General features: G+C 48.1%; 1 protein-coding gene across 1 annotated transcript in view; it reads right to left on the reverse strand.

Annotated features, from left to right (window-relative positions):
- Positions 1-18,024: 18,024 nt before the first annotated feature.
- LOC120047347 (threonylcarbamoyladenosine tRNA methylthiotransferase-like) overlaps positions 18,025-24,420 on the reverse strand; it is a 33,889-nt gene continuing 27,493 nt past the window's right edge. Inside the window, exons 3-4 of the mRNA XM_038992871.1 lie at positions 18,313-18,375; positions 18,025-18,033 (exon numbers count right to left, since the gene is read on the reverse strand). Of these exons, the coding sequence (XP_038848799.1) occupies positions 18,025-18,033; positions 18,313-18,375 (72 nt within the window). The remainder of the gene's footprint in view (positions 18,034-18,312; positions 18,376-24,420) is intronic.

Consider the following 24,420-nt stretch of genomic DNA (forward strand, 5'->3'; position numbering starts at 1 on the left):
AAAAAAAACTCTAGCATTACTTACCTAACAAATGAACAAATCACTAAACTCTCTCTCTTATAAAGTCTTGGTTGTCCATCCTCACCCCAGAGGGGACTGGAAGGGAGCTCCATTATGTTCCTATTCAACAGACACATCATCTACCAGGGGAAAGATGTGTTTCTTGGACATGAACTACTTAGACACCCAGGGTGCTGTGCCCATCACCATGGTGTTGCCACGGTATCCGCAGCACGGCACACTGGGACAGCTGGAGGGCCAGGAGACCATGCTAAAACCCTTCCAGCAAACCCACTATGTTCTGACCGGGAGAGAGACTGTGTGAACAGCACCCCACTACGTACTGACCGGGAGAGACTGTGTGAACATCACCCCACTACGTACTGACCGGGAGAGACTGTGTGAACAGCACCCCACTACGTTCTGACCGGGAGAGAGACTGTGTGAACAGCACCCCACTATGTACTGACCAGGAGAGAGACTGTGTGAACAGCACCCCACTACGTACTGACCGGGAGAGAGACTGTGTGAACATCACCCCACTACGTACTGACCGGGAGAGAGACTGTGTGAACAGCACCCCACTACGTACTGACCGGGAGAGAGACTGTGTGAACGGCACCCCACTACGTACTGACCGGGAGAGAGACTGTGTGAACAGCACCCCACTATGTTCTGACCGGGAGAGAGACTGTGTGAACAGCACCCCACTACGTACTGACCGGGAGAGAGACTGTGTGAACGGCACCCCACTACGTACTGACCGGGAGAGAGACTGTGTGAACGGCATCCCACTACGTTCTGACCGGGAGAGAGACTGTGTGAACGGCACCCCACTACGTACTGACCGGGAGAGAGACTGTGTGAACGGCACCCCACTACGTACTGACCGGGAGAGAGACTGTGTGAACGGCACCCCACTACGTACTGACCGGGAGAGAGACTGTGTGAACAGCACCCCACTACGTACTGACCGGGAGAGAGACTGTGTGAACATCACCCCACTACGTACTGACCGGGAGAGAGACTGTGTGAACAGGACCCCACTATGTACTGACCGGGAGAGAGACTGTGTGAACAGCACCCCACTATGTACTGACCGGGAGAGAGACTGTGTGAACAGGACCCCACTACGTACTGACCGGGAGAGAGACTGTGTGAACAGCACCCCACTACGTACTGACCGGGAGAGAGACTGTGTGAACATCACCCCACTACGTACTGACCGGGAGAGAGACTGTGTGAACGGCACCCCACTATGTACTGAACGGGAGAGAGACTGTGTGAACATCACCCCACTACGTACTGACCGGGAGAGAGACTGTGTGAACAGGACCCCACTATGTACTGACCGGGAGAGAGACTGTGTGAACAGCACCCCACTACGTACTGACCGGGAGAGAGACTGTGTGAACAGCACCCCACTACGTACTGACCGGGAGAGAGACTGTGTGAACATCACCCCACTACGTACTGACCGGGAGAGAGACTGTGTGAACGGCTCCCCACTATGTACTGACCGGGAGAGAGACTGTGTGAACAGCACCCCACTATGTACTGAACGGGAGAGAGACTGTGTGAACAGCACCCCACTACGTACTGACCGGGAGAGAGACTGTGTGAACATCACCCCACTACGTACTGACCGGGAGAGAGACTGTGTGAACATCACCCCACTACGTACTGACCGGGAGAGAGACTGTGTGAACGGCTCCCCACTATGTACTGACCGGGAGAGAGACTGTGTGAACAGCACCCCACTATGTACTGAACGGGAGAGAGACTGTGTGAACAGCACCCCACTACGTACTGACCGGGAGAGAGACTGTGTGAACAGCACCCCACTACGTACTGACCGGGAGAGAGACTGTGTGAACAGCACCCCACTACGTACTGACCGGGAGAGAGACTGTGTGAACAGCACCCCACTACGTACTGACCGGGAGAGACTGTGTGAACATCACCCCACTATGTACTGACCAGGAGAGAGACTGTGTGAACGGCACCCCACTACGTACTGACCGGGAGAGAGACTGTGTGAACAGCACCCCACTATGTACTGACCGGGAGAGAGACTGTGTGAACATCACCCCACTACGTACTGACCGGGAGAGAGACTGTGTGAACATCACCCCACTACGTACTGACCGGGAGAGAGACTGTGTGAACGGCACCCCACTACGTACTGACCGGGAGAGAGACTGTGTGAACAGCACCCCACTATGTTCTGACCGGGAGAGAGACTGTGTGAACGGCACCCCACTATGTTCTGACCGGGAGAGAGACTGTGTGAACATCACCCCACTACGTACTGACCGGGAGAGAGACTGTGTGAACATCACCCCACTACGTACTGACCGGGAGAGAGACTGTGTGAACAGCACCCCACTACGTACTGACCGAGAGAGAGACTGTGTGACTACGTACTGACCGGGAGAGAGACTGTGTGAACATCACCCCACTACGTACTGACCGGGAGAGAGACTGTGTGAACAGCACCCCACTACGTACTGACCGAGAGAGAGACTGTGTGACTACGTACTGACCGGGAGAGAGACTGTGTGAACATCACCCCACTACGTACTGACCGGGAGAGAGACTGTGTGAACAGCACCCCACTACGTACTGACCGGGAGAGAGACTGTGTGAACAGCACCCCACTACGTACTGACCGAGAGAGAGACTGTGTGACTACGTACTGACCGGGAGAGAGACTGTGTGAACAGCACCCCACTACGTACTGACCGGGAGAGAGACTGTGTGAACAGCACCCCACTACGTACTGACCGAGAGAGAGACTGTGTGAACGGCACCCCACTACGTACTGACCGGGAGAGAGACTGTGTGAACAGCACCCCACTACGTACTGACCGGGAGAGAGACTGTGTGAACAGCACCCCACTATGTACTGACCGGGAGAGAGACTGTGTGAACGGAGAGAGACTGTGTGACTACGTACTGACCGAGAGAGAGACTGTGTGAACGGCACCCCACTACGTACTGACCGGGAGAGAGACTGTGTGAACAGCACCCCACTACGTACTGACCGAGAGAGAGACTGTGTGAACGGCACCCCACTACGTACTGACCGGGAGAGAGACTGTGTGAACAGCACCCCACTACGTACTGACCGGGAGAGAGACTGTGTGAACAGCACCCCACTACGTACTGACCGGGAGAGACTGTGTGAACAGCACCCCACTACGTTCTGACCGGGAGAGAGACTGTGTGAACAGCACCCCACTACGTACTGACCGGGAGAGAGACTGTGTGAACAGCACCCCACTACGTACTGACCGGGAGAGAGACTGTGTGAACAGCACCCCACTACGTACTGACCGAGAGAGAGACTGTGTGACTACGTACAGACCGGGAGAGAGACTGTGTGAACAGCACCCCACTACGTACTGACCGGGAGAGAGACTGTGTGAACAGCACCCCACTACGTACTGACCGAGAGAGAGACTGTGTGAACGGCACCCCACTACGTACTGACCGGGAGAGAGACTGTGTGAACAGCACCCCACTACGTACTGACCGGGAGAGAGACTGTGTGAACAGCACCCCACTATGTACTGACCGGGAGAGAGACTGTGTGAACGGAGAGAGACTGTGTGACTACGTACTGACCGAGAGAGAGACTGTGTGAACGGCACCCCACTACGTACTGACCGGGAGAGAGACTGTGTGAACAGCACCCCACTACGTACTGACCGAGAGAGAGACTGTGTGAACGGCACCCCACTACGTACTGACCGGGAGAGAGACTGTGTGAACAGCACCCCACTACGTACTGACTGGGAGAGAGACTGTGTGAACAGCACCCCACTACGTACTGACCGGGAGAGAGACTGTGTGAACAGCACCCCACTACGTACTGACCGGGAGAGAGACTGTGTGAACGGCACCCCACTACGTACTGACCGGGAGAGAGACTGTGTGAACGGCACCCCACTACGTACTGACCGGGAGAGAGACTGTGTGAACGGTACGCCACCTTTGACCTACAAGGCAGCTCTAGCAGAACAGCCAGCTGTAGTCCATTCAACAGAACACTACATCATGTATTAACACATCCCAGCTGTAGTCCATTCAATACATCATGTATTAACACATCCCAGCTGTAGTCCATTCAATACATCATGTATTAACACATCCCAACTGTAGTCCATTCAACAGAACACTACATCATGTATTAACACATCCCAGCTGTAGTCCATTCAACAGAACAATACATCATGTATTAACACATCCCAGCTGTAGTCCATTCAACAGAACAATACATCATGTATTAACACATCCCAGCTGTAGTCCATTCAATACATCATGTATTAACACATCCCAGCTGTAGTCCATTCAATACATCATGTATTAACACATCCCAGCTGTAGTCCATTCAATACATCATGTATTAACACATCCCAGCTGTAGTCCATTCAATACATCATGTATTAACACATCCCAGCTGTAGTCCATTCAATACATCATGTATTAACACATCCCAGCTGTAGTCCATTCAACAGAACAATACATCATGTATTAACACATCCCAGCTGTAGTCCATTCAATACATCATGTATTAACACATCCCAGCTGTAGTCCATTCAATACATCATGTATTAACACATCCCAGCTGTAGTCCATTCAATACATCATGTATTAACACATCCCAGCTGTAGTCCATTCAACAGAACAATACATCATGTATTAACACATCCCAGCTGTAGTCCATTCAACAGAACAATACATCATGTATTAACACATCCCAGCTGTAGTCCATTCAATACATCATGTATTAACACATCCCAGCTGTAGTCCATTCAATACATCATGTATTAACACATCCCAGCTGTAGTCCATTCAACAGAACAATACATCATGTATTAACACATCCCAGCTGTAGTCCATTCAACAGAACACTACATCATGTATTAACACATCCCAGCTGTAGTCCATTCAACAGAACAATACATCATGTATTAACACATCCCCGGCCTCTCTGATAGGCTGAGCAATCAGCTCCAGGTAAAGGTGAACAGCCGGGGAGGAAGTTAACATGTAGCACTTGGTCCCTTTGTTGTGTTAGTCCTGTCTACCAGTGGGTGGTATGGACAGGGACTGACTGAACATCAAACATACTGGAGCAGGACGCTGCCTGCCAACTGGAAAATAGGTGTTTCATACAGCAACGGGACAGAACACGGTGTGTGTGTGTGTGTGTGCATGTGTGCGTGTGTGCGTGTGTGCGTGTGTGCGTGCGTGTGTGTGTGTGTGTGTGTGTGTGTGTGTGTGTGTGTGTGTGGCTGGCTGGCTGGTAGAAGTCATGCTAATAAGACTGGTCCCAGATGGACAGCACAATCACAGCCAGTATTTATTATAAAGGACCACAGCTCTAGTGTGTGTGTGTGTGTGTGTGTGTGTGTGTGTGTGTGGTTGCCAGCAGCCTCCAGACTGACTCAGTCTCAGGTGAGTTGTAGCTGTGCTTGGCTGCTCTCTGTTACTGGTTGATTAGCAGACAGTCTATTAAGACACATGTCCTGATCACTGCCACATCGCCCACCCAACTATCACCCAACAACTACCCAACTATCACCCAACAACTACCCAACTATCACCCAACAACTACCCAACTATCACCCAACTATCACCCAACAACTACCCAACTATCACCCAACGGCCAACAGGGAAGTAACAGCAGAGCTACATCGACCAACAGGGAAGTAACAGCAGAGCTACATCGGCCAACAGGGAAGTAACAGCAGAGCTACATCGGCCAACAGGGAAGTAACAGCAGAGCTACATCGACCAACAGGGAAGTAACAGCAGAGCTACATCGACCAACAGGGAAGTAACAGCAGCGCTACATCGACCAACAGGGAAGTAACAGCAACGTCAGTTATTCCCAGCAGATGTCTACAGATGTACATTTATACTGGACAAAATCCATTTCTAAAAACCTCCAGGGAACAAACCAAACCACTACTAACGTTACTGTAATTCTCTGCTGCTCTACGATGACCATAAACGTGATTTACACCACAACACCATTAGAGATGTGTTTTAGGTGTTGCTCTAATCTGTGGCTACATTAACCGTGTCAGCGGCCCAAATGGCACCCTATTCCCTATCTAGTGCACTACTTTTCACCAGGGCCCATAGGGGTAGTGCACTACTTTTGACCAGGGCCCATAGGGGTAAGTGCACTATACCGGGAATAGGGTGCCGTTTGGGAACCGTCTCATAAATGGCCAAGGACGAACACGGCGAGTAATCAAATTGAACATGTTTATCTAATGTGGCCGAGAGATATATAATAGTAGTATGAACAACGAGGCTGTTTGCTGAAGCAGTCGACTCAGCTCTTATTTACAGTGATGTGTCCTTAAGGCTGGCATTATGAGGCATGTAAGCAATAACGTCCGGGGACAAACCATGCTATTTCATGTAATTACCCCACTAACAGAGGGGCCCGGGGTGTGTGTGTGTATGTGTGTGTGTGTGTGTGTGTGTGTGTGTGTGTGTGTGTGTGTGTGTGTGTGTGTGTGTGTGTGTGTGTGTGTGTGTGTGTGTGTGACAGACGGAGGCTATGAGGAACAGAGAGAGAAGGACATTATTAAAACTATTCATATCTGTAGGTAATCTGTGCTGTACGACATGCTAATTTCAATCAACAGACCACTGTGGACACTGGCCATGGAGGGAAGGGCCTCAGGATGATGCTAGCTACAACTAAAATCAGAGAGACTTTACATTTAGGGGGTATTACATTGAGGGAGTATTACATTTAGAGACTTTACATTTAGGGAGTATTACATTCAGAGACTTTACATTTAGGGAGTATTACATTCAGAGACTTTACATTTAGGGAGTATTACATTCAGAGACTTTACATTTAGGGAGTATTACATTCAGAGACTTTACATTTAGGGAGTATTACATTCAGAGACTTTACATTTAGGGAGTATTACATTCAGAGACTTTACATTGAGGGAGTATTACATTCAGAGACTTTACATTTAGGGAGTATTACATTCAGATACTTTACATTGAGGGAGTATTACATTGAGGGAGTATTACATTTAGGGAGTATTACATTGAGGGAGTATTACATTTAGGGAGTATTACATTCAGGGAGTATTACATTCAGAGACTTTACATTTAGGGAGTATTACATTTAGGGAGTATTACATTGAGGGAGTATTACATTTAGGGAGTATTACATTGAGGGAGTATTACATTCAGAGACTTTACATTTAGGGAGTATTACATTCAGAGACTTTACATTGAGGGAGTATTACATTCAGAGACTTTACATTGAGGGAGAATTACATTCAGAGACTTTACATTGAGGGAGTATTACATTGAGGGAGTATTACATTGAGGGAGTATTACATTCAGAGACTTTACATTTAGGGAGTATTACATTCAGAGACTTTACATTTAGGGAGTATTACATTCAGAGACTTTACATTTAGGGAATATTACATTCAGAGACTTTACATTGAGGGAGTATTACATTCAGAGACTTTACATTTAGGGAGTATTACATTGAGACTTTACATTTAGGGAGTATTACATTCAGATACTTTACATTGAGGGAATATTACATTCAGAGACTTTACATTTAGGGAGTATTACATTCAGAGACTTTACATTGAGGGAGAATTACATTCAGAGACTTTACATTGAGGGAGTATTACATTGAGGGAGTATTACATTGAGGGAGTATTACATTCAGAGACTTTACATTTAGGGAGTATTACATTCAGAGACTTTACATTTAGGGAGTATTACATTCAGAGACTTTACATTTAGGGAATATTACATTCAGAGACTTTACATTGAGGGAGTATTACATTCAGAGACTTTACATTTAGGGAGTATTACATTCAGAGACTTTACATTTAGGGAGTATTACATTCAGATACTTTACATTGAGGGAATATTACATTCAGAGACTTTACATTTAGGGAGTATTACATTCAGAGACTTTACATTGAGGGAGTATTACATTCAGAGACTTTACATTGAGGGAGTATTACATTCAGAGACTTTACATTTAGGGAGTATTACATTCAGATACTTTACATTGAGGGAGTATTACATTGAGGGAGTATTACATTTAGGGAGTATTACATTGAGGGAGTATTACATTTAGGGAGTATTACATTGAGGGAGTATTACATTCAGAGACTTTACATTTAGGGAGTATTACATTCAGAGACTTTACATTGAGGGAGTATTACATTCAGAGACTTTACATTGAGGGAGAATTACATTCAGAGACTTTACATTGAGGGAGTATTACATTGAGGGAGTATTACATTGAGGGAGTATTACATTCAGAGACTTTACATTTAGGGAGTATTACATTCAGAGACTTTACATTTAGGGAGTATTACATTCAGAGACTTTACATTTAGGGAATATTACATTCAGAGACTTTACATTGAGGGAGTATTACATTCAGAGACTTTACATTTAGGGAGTATTACATTCAGAGACTTTACATTTAGGGAGTATTACATTCAGAGACTTTACATTCAGGGAGTATTACATTCAGCAACTTTACATTGAGGGAGTATTACATTCAGATACTTTACATTTAGGGAATATTACATTCAGAGACTTTACATTGAGGGAGTATTACATTGAGGGAGTATTACATTCAGAGACTTTACATTTAGGGAATATTACATTCAGAGACTTTACATTGAGGGAGTATTACATTCAGAGACTTTACATTGAGGGAGTATTGCATTCATATACTTTACATTGAGGGAGTATTGCATTCAGAGACTTTACATTGAGGGAATTTTACATTCAGAGACTTTACATTGAGGGAATATTACATTGAGGGAGAATTACATTCAGAGACTTTACATTGAGGGAGTATTACATTCAGAGACTTTACATTGAGGGAGTATTGCATTCATATACTTTACATTGAGGGAGTATTGCATTCATATACTTTACATTGAGGGAATTTAACATTCAGAGACTTTACATTGAGGGAATATTACATTGAGGGAGAATTACATTCAGAGACTTTACATTGAGGGAATATTACATTGAGACTTTACATTGAGGGAGTATTACATTGAGGGAGTATTACATTCAGAGACTTTACATTTAGGGAATATTACATTCAGAGACTTTACATTGAGGGAGTATTACATTCAGAGACTTTACATTGAGGGAGTATTGCATTCATATACTTTACATTGAGGGAGTATTGCATTCAGAGACTTTACATTGAGGGAATTTTACATTCAGAGACTTTACATTGAGGGAATATTACATTGAGGGAGAATTACATTCAGAGACTTTACATTGAGGGAGTATTACATTCAGAGACTTTACATTGAGGGAGTATTGCATTCATATACTTTACATTGAGGGAGTATTGCATTCATATACTTTACATTGAGGGAATTTAACATTCAGAGACTTTACATTGAGGGAATATTACATTGAGGGAGAATTACATTCAGAGACTTTACATTGAGGGAGTATTACATTCAGAGACTTTACATTTAGGGAGTATTACAATCAGAGACAAGAAACCACGCGCCACGCAGGAAGTAACATTTCCTAAACATTGACAAAACAATGGCAACTTTTAAAGAGAGAGAAATCCCTGTCACAACAGATGGAGAAAGACAGAGAGATGTTGTTAACACAAGCAGAATACAGCAGACAGCCGTTTCCAGGGAAACGATCTGACAGCCCAAATATCTGACTGAGGCTTTAACATATTTCTTTACTTCTACACACACACTTTACAAACTGTGTGCGTGTTTGTGTTTGTGCGCTTGCGTCCGTGTGTGTGTGTATGTACGCATGTTTGTGTGTGTGTGTGTGTGTGTGTGTGTGTGTGTGTGTGTGTATGTACGCATGTTCGTGTGTGTTCGTGTGTGTGTGTATGTACGCATGTTCGTGTGTGTGTGTTTGTGCGCTTGCGTCCGTGTGTGTGTGTGTGTGTGTGTGTGTACGCATGTTTGTGTGTGTGTGTGTGTGTGTGTGTGCGGGCGGTAAAACACGCGTGTGTGGGAGGAAGTCATGCCTTCCCAGAGGATGTGTGAGCTTCCTTCGTTTCTGTTCATTAAGACTGTAGGAGAGAAGCTGCAGGAGATTTCACCACAGAGTTAAACACGGACAGAAAACCTCACCGCAGGTCAAACTGATTAAGACTGTTGAAGAGAACGACAGCGTTTGACAGTATTAATTCTAGACGTGATTTAATTTAGTTGGGAGAGAGATCTACGAGTTGTGTCTGACAATCCTCAGGCATCAACATAGGTGTCAAGAACCTGCTTCACTAAAACATCCTGAACTCCACATCTCCTGTCTCAATAAAGTTAGGATATCACGTACGTCTCAATAAAGTTAGGATATCACGTACGTCTCAATAAAGTTAGGATATCACGTACGTCTCAATAAAGTTAGGATATCACGTACGTCTCAATAAAGTTAGGACATCACGTACGTCTCAATAAAGTTAGGACATCACGTACGTCTCAATAATGTTAGGATATCACGTACGTCTCAATAAAGTTAGGATATCACGTACGTCTCAATAAAGTTAGGACATCACGTACGTCTCAATAAAGTTAGGACATCACGTACGTCTCAATAAATTAGGACATCACGTACGTCTCAATAAAGTTAGGATATCACGTACGTCTCAATAAAGTTAGGATATCACGTACGTCTCAATAAAGTTAGGATATCACGTACGTCTCAATAAAGTTAGGACATCACGTACGTCTCAATAAAGTTAGGATATCACGTACGTCTCAATAAAGTTAGGATATCACGTACGTCTCAATAAAGTTAGGATACCACGTACGTCTCAATAAAGTTAGGATATCACGTACGTCTCAATAAAGTTAGGACATCACGTACGTCTCAATAAAGTTAGGATATCACGTACGTCTCAATAAAGTTAGGACATCACGTAGTGTACAAAGCCCTCTCACCATCTCCAGTCTGTCTCCTGTAAGTCTCCTCTCTCCATCTCCTGTCAGTCTCCTCTCTCCATCTCCTGTCAGTCTCCTCTCTCCATCTCATGTCAGTCTCCTCTCTCTGTCTCCTGTAAGTCTCCTCTCTCTATCTCCTGTCAGTCTCCTGTCAGTCTCCTCTCTCTGTCTCCTGTCAGTCTCCTCTCTCTGTATCCTGTCAGTCTCCTCTCTCTATCTCCTGTCAGTCTCCTCTCTCTATCTCCTGTCAGTCTCCTGTCAGTCTCCTCTCTATATCTCCTGTAAGTCTCCTCTCTATATCTCCTGTCAGTCTCCTCTCTATATCTCCTGTCAGTCTCCTCTCTATATCTCCTGTCAGTCTCCTCTCTCTATCTCCTGTCAGTCTTCTCTCTCTATCTCCTGTCAGTCTCCTCTCTCTATCTCCAGTCAGTCTCCTCTCTCCATCTCCTGTCAGCCTCCTGTCTGTCTCCTCTCTCTATCTCCTGTCAGTCTCCTCTCTCTATCTCCTGTCAGTCTCCTCTCTCTATCTCCAGTCAGTCTCCTCTCTCCATCTCCTGTCAGTCTCCTCTCTCTATCTCCTGTCAGTCTCCTCTCTCTATCTCCTGTCAGTCTCCTCTCTCCATCTCCTGTCAGTCTCCTCTCTCTATCTCCTGTCAGTCTCCTCTCTCTATCTCCTGTAAGTCTCCTCTCTCTATCTCCTGTCAGTCTCCTCTCTCTATCTCCTGTCAGTCTCCTCTCTCTATCTCCTGTCAGTCTCCTGTCAGTCTCCTCTCTCTATCTCCAGTCAGTCTCCTCTCTCCGTCTCCTGTAAGTCTCCTCTCTTTATCTCCTGTCAGTCTCCTCTCTCTGTCTCCTGTCAGTCTCCTCTCTCTGTCTCCAGTCAGTCTCCTCTCTCTGTCTCCAGTCAGTCTCCTCTCTCTATCTCCAGTCAGTCTCCTCTCTCTATCTCCTGTCAGTCTCCTCTCTCTATCTCCTGTCAGTCTCCTCTCTCTATCTCCTGTCAGTCTCCTCTCTCTATCTCCTGTCAGTCTCCTCTCTCTATCTCCTGTCAGTCTCCTCTCTCTATCTCCTGTCAGTCTCCTCGCTCCGTCTCCTGTCAGTCTCCTCTCTCTATCTCCTGTCAGTCTCCTCTCTCTATCTCCAGTCAGTCTCCTCTCTCTATCTCCTGTCAGTCTCCTCTCTCCGTCTCCAGTCAGTCTCCTCTCTCCGTCTCCAGTCAGTCTCCTCTCTCCGTCTCCAGTCAGTCTCCTCTCTCTATCTCCTGTCAGTCTCCTCTCTCTATCTCCAGTCAGTCTCCTCTCTCCATCTCTTGTCAGTCTCCTCTCTCCATCTCTTGTCAGTCTCCTCTCTTTATCTCCTGTCAGTCTCCTCTCTCTATCTCCAGTCAGTCTCCTCTCTCTATCTCCAGTCAGTCTCCTCTCTCTATCTCCTGTCAGTCTCCTCTCTCTATCTCCTGTCAGTCTCCTCTCTCTATCTCCTGTCAGTCTCCTCTCTCTATCTCCAGTCAGTCTCCTCTCTCTATCTCCTGCCAGTCTCCTCTCTCTATCTCCTGTCAGTCTCCTCTCTCTATCTCCTGTCAGTCTCCTCTCTCTATCTCCTGTCAGTCTCCTCTCTCTATCTCCAGTCAGTCTCCTCTCTCCGTCTCCAGTCAGTCTCCTCTCTCCGTCTCCAGTCAGTCTCCTCTCTCCGTCTCCAGTCAGTCTCCTCTCTCCGTCTCCAGTCAGTCTCCTCTCTCTATCTCCTGTCAGTCTCCTCTCTCTATCTCCAGTCAGTCTCCTCTCTCCATCTCTTGTCAGTCTCCTCTCTCCATCTCTTGTCAGTCTCCTCTCTTTATCTCCTGTCAGTCTCCTCTCTCTATCTCCAGTCAGTCTCCTCTCTCTATCTCCAGTCAGTCTCCTCTCTCTATCTCCTGTCAGTCTCCTCTCTCTATCTCCTGTCAGTCTCCTCTCTCTATCTCCTGTCAGTCTCCTCTCTCTATCTCCTGTCAGTCTCCTCTCTCTATCTCCAGTCAGTCTCCTCTCTCTATCTCCTGCCAGTCTCCTCTCTCTATCTCCTGTCAGTCTCCTCTCTCTATCTCCTGTCAGTCTCCTCTCTCTATCTCCTGTCAGTCTCCTCACTCTATCTCCTGTCAGTCTCCTCTCTCTATCGCCAGTCAGTCTCCTCTCTCTATCTCCAGTCAGTCTCCTCTCTCTGTCTCCAGTCAGTCTCCTGTCAGTCTCCTCTCTCTATCTCCTGTCAGTCTCCTGTCAGTCTCCTCTCTCTATCTCCTGTCAGTCTCCTCTCTCTGTCTCCTGTCAGTCTCCTCTCTCTGTCTCCTGTCAGTCTCCTCTCTCTGTCTCCAGTCAGTCTCCTCTCTCTGTCTCCAGTCAGTCTCCTCTCTCTGTCTCCAGTCAGTCTCCTCTCTCTGTCTCCAGTCAGTCTCCTCACTCTGTCTCCAGTCAGTCTCCTCTCTCTATCTCCAGTCAGTCTCCTCTCTCTGTCTCCTGTCAGTCTCCTCTCTCTGTCTCCTGTCAGTCTCCTCTCTCTGTCTCCTGTCAGTCTCCTCTCTCTGTCTCCAGTCAGTCTCCTCTCTCTATCTCCAGTCATTCTCCTCAAACTCATGAGCCTCATCTCCACTTAACACCATCACTTTTAAATTGTCTTTCAATTAAGAGTTTGTTATAAATTAAAGGTATTATATTTTATAATAACTTGTGTTCTGAATCTATAAACTGGGGTCTGTTCAGAAGAGAGCAACACTAAATAACATTCAGGTAGAAATGCACTGTGTAGAACAGTTATGATTGTTAGGCACATAGAATAGGCCGATCATGTCAGCCCTATTCATCACATTTCTATCTGACACTATTCAGTTTCACCACACTGAAGTCACCAGTCTTCAGTGGACGTGAAGTGTCTCTACCACTGAAGTCCAGGCTTTCAGAGACACCGTAATCGCCAGTCCTCACCAGTCAGTTAGACCATGGTAATACTGTAATCACCAGTCCTCTCCAGTCAGTTAGACCATGGTAATACTGTAATCACAAGTCCTCTCCAGTCAGTTAGACCATGCTCAGAGACACCGTAACCATGGTAATACTGCTAATCACCATATGAAACAAAGCCAAATGACCTGCTGAAGGTGTCTCCATTAGCTGGCTAATACCGCAGAAAGCAGTGAGAGGGAAACTAGCCTACGCATCATTAAAGAGGGATTATTATTCAATGAATGCTTATTCATTACTCTCCACGCCAGATCCAAGATGGAGGACCAGTAACCTCTACGGGTAGGCCTGTAATTGTAGTCAGGCTCCTGGTATTTTCATTGTTCCATTTGAGTCATTTAGCAGACAGTCTTATGCAGAGGGACTTACAGCACTGAGTACATACATTGTTGTACTTTTTCCCGTACTGTCCCCCCTGGGAATAGAACCAGCAACCCTGTGTTGAAACGCCACGCTCTAACAACTGAAAAGCAAGGGATAATATTTCCACTTGGTAGCGAACACGTTTATTTTGTATTTATTTTGTATTTATTTCTATTTAACCTTTATTTAACTAGGCAGTCAGTTAAAGAACACATTCTTATTTTAAGATGACGGCCTACCCCGGACACACCCGGACGACGTGCCCCGCCCCTAAGGGACTCCCAATCACGGCCGGATGTGATACAGCCTGGATTTGAACCAGGGACTGTAGTGATGCCTCTTGCACTGAGATGCATTGCCTTAGACCGCTGCGCCACTCGGGAGCTAGTGCTTCCTAATCATCATCAGTAGGTATTGGAGAGGAACCAATGATTGGAGGGTATTGGAGAGGGACCAATGATTGGAGGGTATTGGAGAAGAGTAGCTGCTGCCTTGACAGGAACTAATGGGGATCCATAATAAACCCCAGGAAGAGTAGCTGCTGCCTTGACAGGAACTAATGGGGATCCATAATAAACCCCAAGAAGAGTAGCTGCTGCCTTGACAGGAACTAATGGGGATCCATAATAAACCCCAGGAAGAGTAGCTGCTGCCTTGACAGGAACTAATGGGGGTCCATAATAAACCCCAGGAAGAATAGCTGCTGTCTTGACAGGAACTAATGGGGATCCATAATAAACCCCAGGAAGAGTAGCTGCTGCCTCGACAGGAACTAATGGGGATCCATAATAAACCCCAGGATGAGCAGCTGCTGTCTTGACAGGAACTAATGGGGGTCCATAATAAACCCCAGGAAGAGTAGCTGCTGCCTTGACAGGAACTAATGGGGGTCCATAATAAACCCCAGGAAGAGTAGCTGCTGCCTCGACAGGAACTAATGGGGATCCATAATAAACCCCAGGATGAGCAGCTGCTGTCTTGACAGGAACTAATGGGGATCCATAATAAACCCCAGGAAGAGTAGCTGCTGTCTTGACAGGAACTAATGGGGGTCCATAATAAACCCCAGGAAGAGTAGCTGCTGCCTTGACAGGAACTAATGGGGATCCATAATAAACCCCAGGAAGAGTAGCTGCTGCCTTGACGGGAACTAATGGGGATCCATAATAAACCCCAGGAAGAGTAGCTGCTGTCTTGACAGGAACTAATGGGGATCCATAATAAACCCCAGGAAGAGTAGCTTCTGTCTTGACAGGAACTAATGGGGATCCATAATAAACCCCAGGAAGAGTAGCTTCTGTCTTGACGGGAACTAATGGGGATCCATAATAAACCCCAGGAAGAGTAGCTGCTGCCTCGACGGGAACTAATGGGGATCCATAATAAACCCCAGGAAGAGTAGCTGCTGTCTTGACAGGAACTAATGGGGATCCATAATAAACCCCAGGAAGAGTAGCTGCTGCCTTGACAGGAACTAATGGGGATCCATAATAAACCCCAGGAAGAGTAGCTGCTGTCTTGACAGGAACTAATGGGGATCCATAATAAACCCCAGGAAGAGTAGCTGCTGTCTTGACAGGAACTAATGGGGATCCATAATAAACCCCAGGAAGAGTAGCTGCTGCCTTGACAGGAACTAATGGGGATCCATAATAAACCCCAGGAAGAGTAGCTGCTGTCTTGACAGGAACTAATGGGGATCCATAATAAACCCCAGGATGAGCAGCTGCTGTCTTGACAGGAACTAATGGGGATCCATAATAAACCCCAGGAAGAGTAGCTGCTGTCTTGACAGGAACTAATGGGGATCCATAATAAACCCCAGGAAGAGTAGCTGCTGTCTTGACAGGAACTAATGGGGATCCATAATAAACCCCAGGAAGAGTAGCTGCTGTCTTGACAGGAACTAATGGGGATCCATAATAAACCCCAGGAAGAGCAGCTGCTGTCTTGACAGGAACTAATGGGGATCCATAATAAACCCCAGGAAGAGTAGCTGCTGTCTTGACAGGAACTAATGGGGATCCATAATAAACCCCAGGAAGAGCAGCTGCTGTCTTGACAGGAACTAATGGGGATCCATAATAAACCCCAGGAAGAGTAGCTGCTGTCTTGACAGGAACTAATGGGGATCCATCAAAAACACAAATATTCCCACGTTCAAGGAGCTTTCCGTTCTGATTGTTTATTTAATTGATGCCTAAAAACCTTTAGGTCTACCTATAGAAAAATTCAAAAACAACTCTGCATCTCTGCTCTGCCTGGCAAGAGTGGCGTAAAGGATGTTTAGCATCCCCAGAGGCTCTGAAAGTGTGGAGAAAATATTCTGCTGTCCGTCTCTCCAGGAACCATCACATGAGCCTGAAGACAGACTGCTGTCCGTCTCCCCAGGAACCATCACATGAGCCTGAAGACAGACTGCTGTCCGTCTCCCCAGGAACCATCACATGAGCCTGAAGACAGACTGCTGTCCGTCTCTCCAGGAACCATCACATGAGCCTGAAGACAGACTGCTGTCCGTCTCCCCAGGAACCATCACATGAGCCTGAAGACAGACTGCTGTCCGTCTCTCCAGGAACCATCACATGAGCCTGAAGACAGACTGCTGTCCGTCTCTCCAGGAACCATCACATGAGCCTGAAGACAGACTGCTGTCCGTCTCCCCAGGAACCATCACATGAGCCTGAAGATAGACTGCTGGACGTCTCTCCAGGAACCATCACATGAGCCTGAAGACAGACTGCTGTCCGTCTCTCCAGGAACCATCACATGAGCCTGAAGACAGACTGCTGTCCGTCTCCCCAGGAACCATCACATGAGCCTGAAGACAGACTGCTGTCCGTCTCTCCAGGAACCATCACATGAGCCTGAAGACAGACTGCTGTCCGTCTCTCCAGGAACCATCACATGAGCCTGAAGACAGACTGCTGTCCGTCTCCCCAGGAACCATCACATGAGCCTGAAGACAGACTGCTGTCCGTCTCTCCAGGAACCATCACATGAGCCTGAAGACAGACTGCTGTCCGTCTCTCCAGGAACCATCACATGAGCCTGAAGACAGACTGCTGGCCGGCTCCCCAGGAACCATCACATGAGCCTGAAGACAGACTGCTGTCCGTCTCTCCAGGAACCATCACATGAGCCTGAAGACAGACTGCTGTCCGTCTCCCCAGGAACCATCACATGAGCCTGAAGACAGACTGCTGTCCGTCTCTCCAGGAACCATCACATGAGCCTGAAGACAGACTGCTGTCCGTCTCTCCAGGAACCATCACATGAGCCTGAAGACAGACTGCTGTCCGTCTCCCCAGGGACCATCACATGAGCCTGAAGACAGACTGCTGTCCGTCTCCCCAGGAACCATCACATGAGCCTGAAGACAGACTGCTGTCCGTCTCTCCAGGAACCATCACATGAGCCTGAAGACAGATTGGCAAAACTCCTGTTTCTAGGAATTTATTCTAAAACTGAATTCAAAAGGCACAACTAATAAGTCATTTTTTGTTTCATTTGTATTTAATTCTAAGTAAGTCACAGCCTATATGTTCAATATATAGACAATAATGATTTAATACAACAACATGTTGTTTAAATAATGAGCTCTTTATGTCCCTAACAGCCTATTGCGTCGTACTCTCAAATGCTTCACAATGTATTTCCTTTGTAGGCTCCATGAGCGATGAGCGAGACTCCGCTCACATCCTCTGTATGGGACCAAATGATTCACTCTGCACACAATATACTGGAAACTAGGACACCATGGGGATGGACACCATGGGGATGGACACCATGGGGATGGACACCATGGGGATGGACACCATGGGGATGGACACCATCAAACAACCAGAACTTCCCCCTCTCAGGCGTTGAGGAAGGAGAAAGGCGAGAGTTGGCATATACCATGAACATCTGAAAAACTCACGCCTGCACAATCACTCAACAAGGTGAATGATATGAAGGGATTGAAAGGAAGGATGTCTTACCTTGTGGTCGTAGGGGTTATAGGAGTGGAACAGGGCCGACAGCTCTTTGGTTCGTTGTTTTTTCTGTGGAGAGAAGTAAAGATACATGACATTTGTATTTTAAAAAAGTACAATGTTATTTCCAGACAGAAAGAGAAGTCACAGTAGTAGATCTAAATGGATTAGAAATATGACATATTATTAACCCACGAGATTAAGAGACAAATCTAACCCGTTTATTCCCATAATAACTGCATAATAACTCTATGTCCTTGAATGGAAAAAGTACAACGTCAAATGTAAAAAGACAGACTTTGTAGCATGGTTCGCTGGCTTTTGAAACACAGTTGATTAACGCAAACTGCTATTCTAACAGATCTAAATACGACTTGGCTATTATTTGCCTACAAGATAATAAAAATGAGTCTCAATCCACCCATTTCCATTGTCGCCCCAGAGCCTTGCATAAATCCTGATACATCCTTAATTTGTAATGAAATAATGTAATGCAGACGCAGAGATATGAGTTTAATACAGGACGACACTTAATGTCATCAGCATGACTTCTGGAGAAGAGAAGCAGAGTAAAAGTAGTCAGGGTTTGGTAATGAGGGGGACTGATTAGTCCTTCTGTTTCTCAACCCTGGGAGACAGCCACAGCATTACGGGACGACTTCACTATCCTCAGGCAACATCGTCTGCTGCATATATAATGTGTTAATGTGGACCTTTACCATGAGAGATGGAGAGAGAGAGAGATGGAGAGGGAGAGAGAGAGAGAGAGAGAGAGAGAGAGAGAGAGAGAGACAGAGATAGACAGAGGAGAGAGAGAGATAGACAGAGGAGAGAGAGAGAGACAGAGGAGAGAGAGGAGAGAGACAGAGGAGAGAGAGAGAGACAGACAGACAGAGGAGAGAGAGAGATGGAGAGAGAGAGATGGGGAGGGAGGGGGAGAGAGAGAGACAGAGAGAGAGACAGAGATAGAGAGAGGAGAGAGAGAGGAGAGAGACAGAGGAGATAGAGAGAGAGAGAGAGAGAGAGAGAGAGTGAGTGAGAGTGATAGAGAGAGAGAGAGAGATGGGGAGGGAGGGGGAGAGAGAGAGAGACAGAGAGAGAGACAGAGATAGAGAGAGGAGAGAGAGAGGAGAGAGACAGAGGAGATAGAGAGAGAGAGAGATGGGGAGAGAGATGGGGAGAGAGAGAGAGAGAGAGAGTGAGTGAGAGTGATAGAGAGAGAGAGAGAGAGAGAGAGAGAGGAGAGAGATAGAAAGAGAGAGAGAGAGAGAGAGACAGAGAGAGAGAGAGAGAGAGAGATAGAAAGATAGAGAGAGAGAGAGAGAGAGAGAGAGAGAGAGAGAGAGAGAGAGAGAGAGAGAGATTAAAATCTGGCTCAAAATGTTCCAATCAGTTATAGAACCAATTGCTCTAAATGGCAGTGAAGTCCGTGCTCTAATAATGAATTTACCAAATGGGACAAACATCCAATTGAAATACTGCATGCAGAGTTTTGCCAGACTGTATTGGAAGTGCAAAGAAAACCTCTAAATAACGCATGTAGAGCAGAACTGGGCCAATAGACCCTCCTCATTCCAATAGAAAAAAGGGCCATCAAATTTTTACAACCATCTAAAAACAAGTGACCCCAAAACATTCCATCACACAGCTCTACAATGTCAAGGGATGAAACAAGAGAAGAGTCCCCTCAGCCAGCTGGTTCTGAGGCTCAGTTCACTAACCCAAACCAACCCCATAGAGCCTCAGGACAACAGTCAGCCAGCTGGTTCCTGGCCTTGGTCAGGGAGATGACCAAGAACCCGATGGTCACTCTGACAGAGCTTCGGAGTTCCTCTGTGGAGTTGGGAGAACATTCCAGAAGGACAACCATCTCTGCAGCACTTCACCAATCAGGCCTTTATGGTAGAGTGGCCAGCTTGGAGTTTGACAAAAGGCCCCTAAAGGACTCTGACCATGAGAAACAAGATTCTTGGGTTTGTTTGGCAAGTAATGTAAAGTATTTATGCCCAGTCCCTGTGAACTCTCATCACTCTCACCTCTCCTCCATCTCATCATAGATCCTCCATCTCGCCCCTCTCATCATAGACCCTCCTCCATCTCTCTCCACTCAACATAGACCCTGGCTCTGGTCCTCCCTCCATCTTTCCATCTCTCTACCCTCTCCACCCTCTCAATCCCTCTCCACCCTCCCCATGTCTCTCTCTCCTCAACCAGTCCATCTTTTCCTCTCCTCTCCTTCCCCTCGTTACCCTTACATCACTACCCTTCATATCCTCTCCTCTCCTTCCCCTCGTTACCCTTACATCACTACCCTCCATATAGTGCTGCTGGAGGAGAGGAGAGGAGAAATGAGAGGACAGAGAAGAGAGGAGAAATGAGGAGAGGTGAGAGAAGAAATGAGAGGAGAGGAGAAATGAGAGGAGAGAGGAGAGAGGAGAAAGGAGAGGAGAGGAGAAAGGAGAGGAGAAAGGAGAGGAGAGAAGAAAGGAGAGGAGAGAAAGGAGAGGAGAGAAAGGAGAGGATGAAAAGGAGAGGAGAAAGGAGAGGAGAAAGGAGAGGAGAGGAGAGAAAGGAGAGGAGAGAAAGGAGAGGAGAGAAAGGAGAGGAGAGGAGAAAGGAGAGGAGAAAGGAGAGGAGAGAAAGGAGAGGAGAAAGGAGAGAGAAGCACCTGAGGTTATTATTCCTCAACACCACCAAAGAGATCCCTCCAGTATTCACTTCATCACACACACACACACACACACACACACACACACGCACACTATTGTGTAGAACCTATTCCAATGGTGAAGTATGCCTTCTGGCCCTTGTGATTTGGGAGAGAGGGAGAGGAGAGGGAGAGGAGAGAGGTTGGAGGAAGGTTGCCGGGCTCGGGTAGAGGAAGATAACCAGCTACCTTAACAGAATCTCTTTACTTTCCACCCTGAAATCACATCTTCATTCTGGCTTGAATAGGAGCAGGAATTTGATCAAACACCATGAACCCAAAGCTGACCTTGGGAGATATCCCAAATGGCATCCCATTTCCCTATATAGTGCACTACCCTTACGGACCCTGGTCGAAAGTAACGCACTAGAAAGAAAATAGGGTGCCATTTTGGACACAGACTCACTATTTCAGCCTATTAGGAGCTGAGGCCTGGGCTGAGATTGCTGCTGCTCCTGTTACAGCCCAAAGCAGTCAGTCTCTCTCCTCTCCCGGATCCTTCCGGAGTCAGGGACGGGCAGAAAATAATCTTGATAAGCCAAATAATAAACCACTTATCTTTATTTGAAACTAGGGGGGAGGACATGGAGGGACGTAGGGGAGGACTTGGAGGGACGTAGGGGAGGACATGGAGGAGGACATGGAGGAGGACATGGAGGAGGACATGGAGGGACGTAGGGGAGGACATTGAGGGGAGGACAAGGAGGGATGTAGGGGAGGACATTGAGGGACATGGGGGAGGACATGGAGGTGGACATGTATGGACGTAGGGGAGGACATGGAGGGACGTAGGGGAGGGCATGGAGGGGAGGACATGGAGGGACAGAGGGGAGGACATGGAGGGACATAGGGGAGGACATGGAGGGACGTAGGGGAGGACATGGAGGAGGACATGGAGGGACGTAGGGGAGGTCATGGAGGGACGTAGGGGAGGACATGGAGGGGAGGACATGGAGGGACGTAGGGGAGGTCATGGAGGGACGTAGGGGAGGACATGGAGGAGGACATGGAGGAGGACATGGAGGGACGTAGGGGAGGTCATGGAGGGACGTAGGGGAGGACATGGAGGAGGACATGGAGGGACGTAGGGGAGGTCATGGAGGGACGTAGGGGAGGACATGGAGGGGAGGACATGGAGGGACGTAGGGGAGGTCATGGAGGGACGTAGGGGAGGACATGGAGGAGGACATGGAGGAGGACATGGAGGGACGTAGGGGAGGTCATGGAGGGACGTAGGGGAGGGCATGGAGGAGGACATGGAGGGACGTAGGGGAGGTCATGGAGGGACGTAGGGGAGGGCATGGAGGAGGACATGGAGGGACGTAGGGGAGGTCATGGAGGGACGTAGGGGAGGACATGGAGGGGAGGACATGACATGGAGGGACGGAGGGGAGGGCATGGAGGGACGTAGGGGAGGGCATGGAGGGGAGGACATGGCATGGAGGGACGGAGGGGAGGGCATGGAGGGACGTAGGGGAGGGCATGGAGGGGAGGACATGACATGGAGGGACGGAGGGGAGGGCATGGAGGGACGTAGGGGAGGGCATGGAGGGACGTAGGGGAGAACATGGAGGGACGTAGGAGAGAACATGGAGGTGAGAACATGTAGGGATGGAGGTGAGAACATGGAGGGATGGAGGGGAGGACATGGAGGGACGTAGGGGACGACATGGAGGGACGTAGGGGAGAACATGGAGGGGAGGACATGGAGGGACGTAGGGGAGGACATGGAGGGGTGGACACGGAGGGACGTAGGGGAGAACGTGGAGGGGAGGACATGGATGGACATAGGGGAGGACATGGAGGGATGTAGGCGAGGACATAGAGGGACGTAGGGGAGGACATGGAGGGGAGGACATGGAGGGAGGGAGGGGAGGACATGGAGGGACGTAGGGGAGGACATGGAGGGGATGACATGGAGGGACGTAGGGGAGGACATGGAGGGACGTAGGGGAGGACATGGAGGGACGTAGGGGACGACATGGAGGGGAGGACATGGAGGGACGTAGGGGAAAACATGGATGGGAGGACATGGAGGGACGTAGGGGAGGACATGGAGGGACGTAGGGGAGGACATGGAGGGACGTAGGGGAGGACATGGAGGGACGTAGGGGAGGACATGGAGGGGAGGACATGGAGGGACGTAGGGGAGGACATGGAGGGACGTAGGGGAGGACATGGAGGAATGTAGGGATGACATGGAGGGATGTAGGGGAGGACATGGAGGAGGACATGGAGGGACGTAGGGGAGGACATGGAGGGGAGGACATGGAGGGACGTAGGGGAGGACATGGAGGGACGTAGGGGAGGACATGGAGGGGAGGACATGGAGGGACGTAGGGGAGGACATGGAGGGACGTAGGGGAGGACATGGAGGAATGTAGGGGATGACATGGAGGGATGTAGGGGAGGACATGGAGGGGAGGACATGGAGGGACGTAGGGGAGGACATGGAGGGGAGGACATGGAGGGGCGTAGGGGAGGACATGGAGGGACGTAGGGGAGGACATGGAGGGACGTAGGGGAGGACATGGAGGGACGTAGGGGAGGACATGGAGGGACGTAGGGGAGGACATGGAGGGACGTAGGGGAGGACATGGAGGGACGTAGGGGAGGACATGGAGGGACGTAGGGGAGGACATGGAGGGACGTAGGGGAGGACATGGAGGGACGTAGGGGAGGACATGGAGGGACGTAGGGGAGGACATGGAGGGACGTAGGGGAGGACATGGAGGGGAGGACATGGAGGGACGTAGGGGAGGACATGGAGGGGAGGACATGGAGGGACGTAGGGGAGGACATGGAGGGGAGGACATGGAGGGACACTGGAGGTCCAACAGGGTTTGGATTGGCCACTAATAAGGCCTGGAGCCGAGGCAGTGAGATGTTCATCAGAAAGAAACACGGTTGTGAATCTCTCAGCTCAAATGCCTTCAGCAGCTCTACATGAACAGACACACGGACAGACAGCTGCTCACTGGGAGACGTGTAGAGGAACATCCATCTGCTTGAACCAGTCAGATCTCAGACGTTAAATGCCTTTGACATCTACGACACACATCTCTACTGCCTCGATACCAAAGAGCAGCAACATATCAACAGACTAAATCTAGATCAATCAAAACATATTGACGTCCCACAAAAACACGCTGCTGTGGAATGAGTCACCAGGACACGTCAATAAACGTCCTCACCACCTTCAGATTAGGTCACTGACGTCTTACTGAGAAGACAACTGAACTGAGAGGCGCTGGGTATTTAGGTCCTAATAACATGCAGATCAATACAGATCAATGCAGCCAAAACAGGTTGCCGTCTTGGCCTGCGTCTGTCTGCTCACATTAGTGAGGAGAACGGCATCCACGTTCATTTAGAAACGTGTGTGTGTGTGGTTGAGTGTTAGGTTG

Source organism: Salvelinus namaycush, chromosome 5 (assembly GCF_016432855.1).
Source record: "Salvelinus namaycush isolate Seneca chromosome 5, SaNama_1.0, whole genome shotgun sequence".
In the NCBI taxonomy this organism is placed as follows: Eukaryota; Metazoa; Chordata; class Actinopteri; order Salmoniformes; family Salmonidae; genus Salvelinus; species Salvelinus namaycush.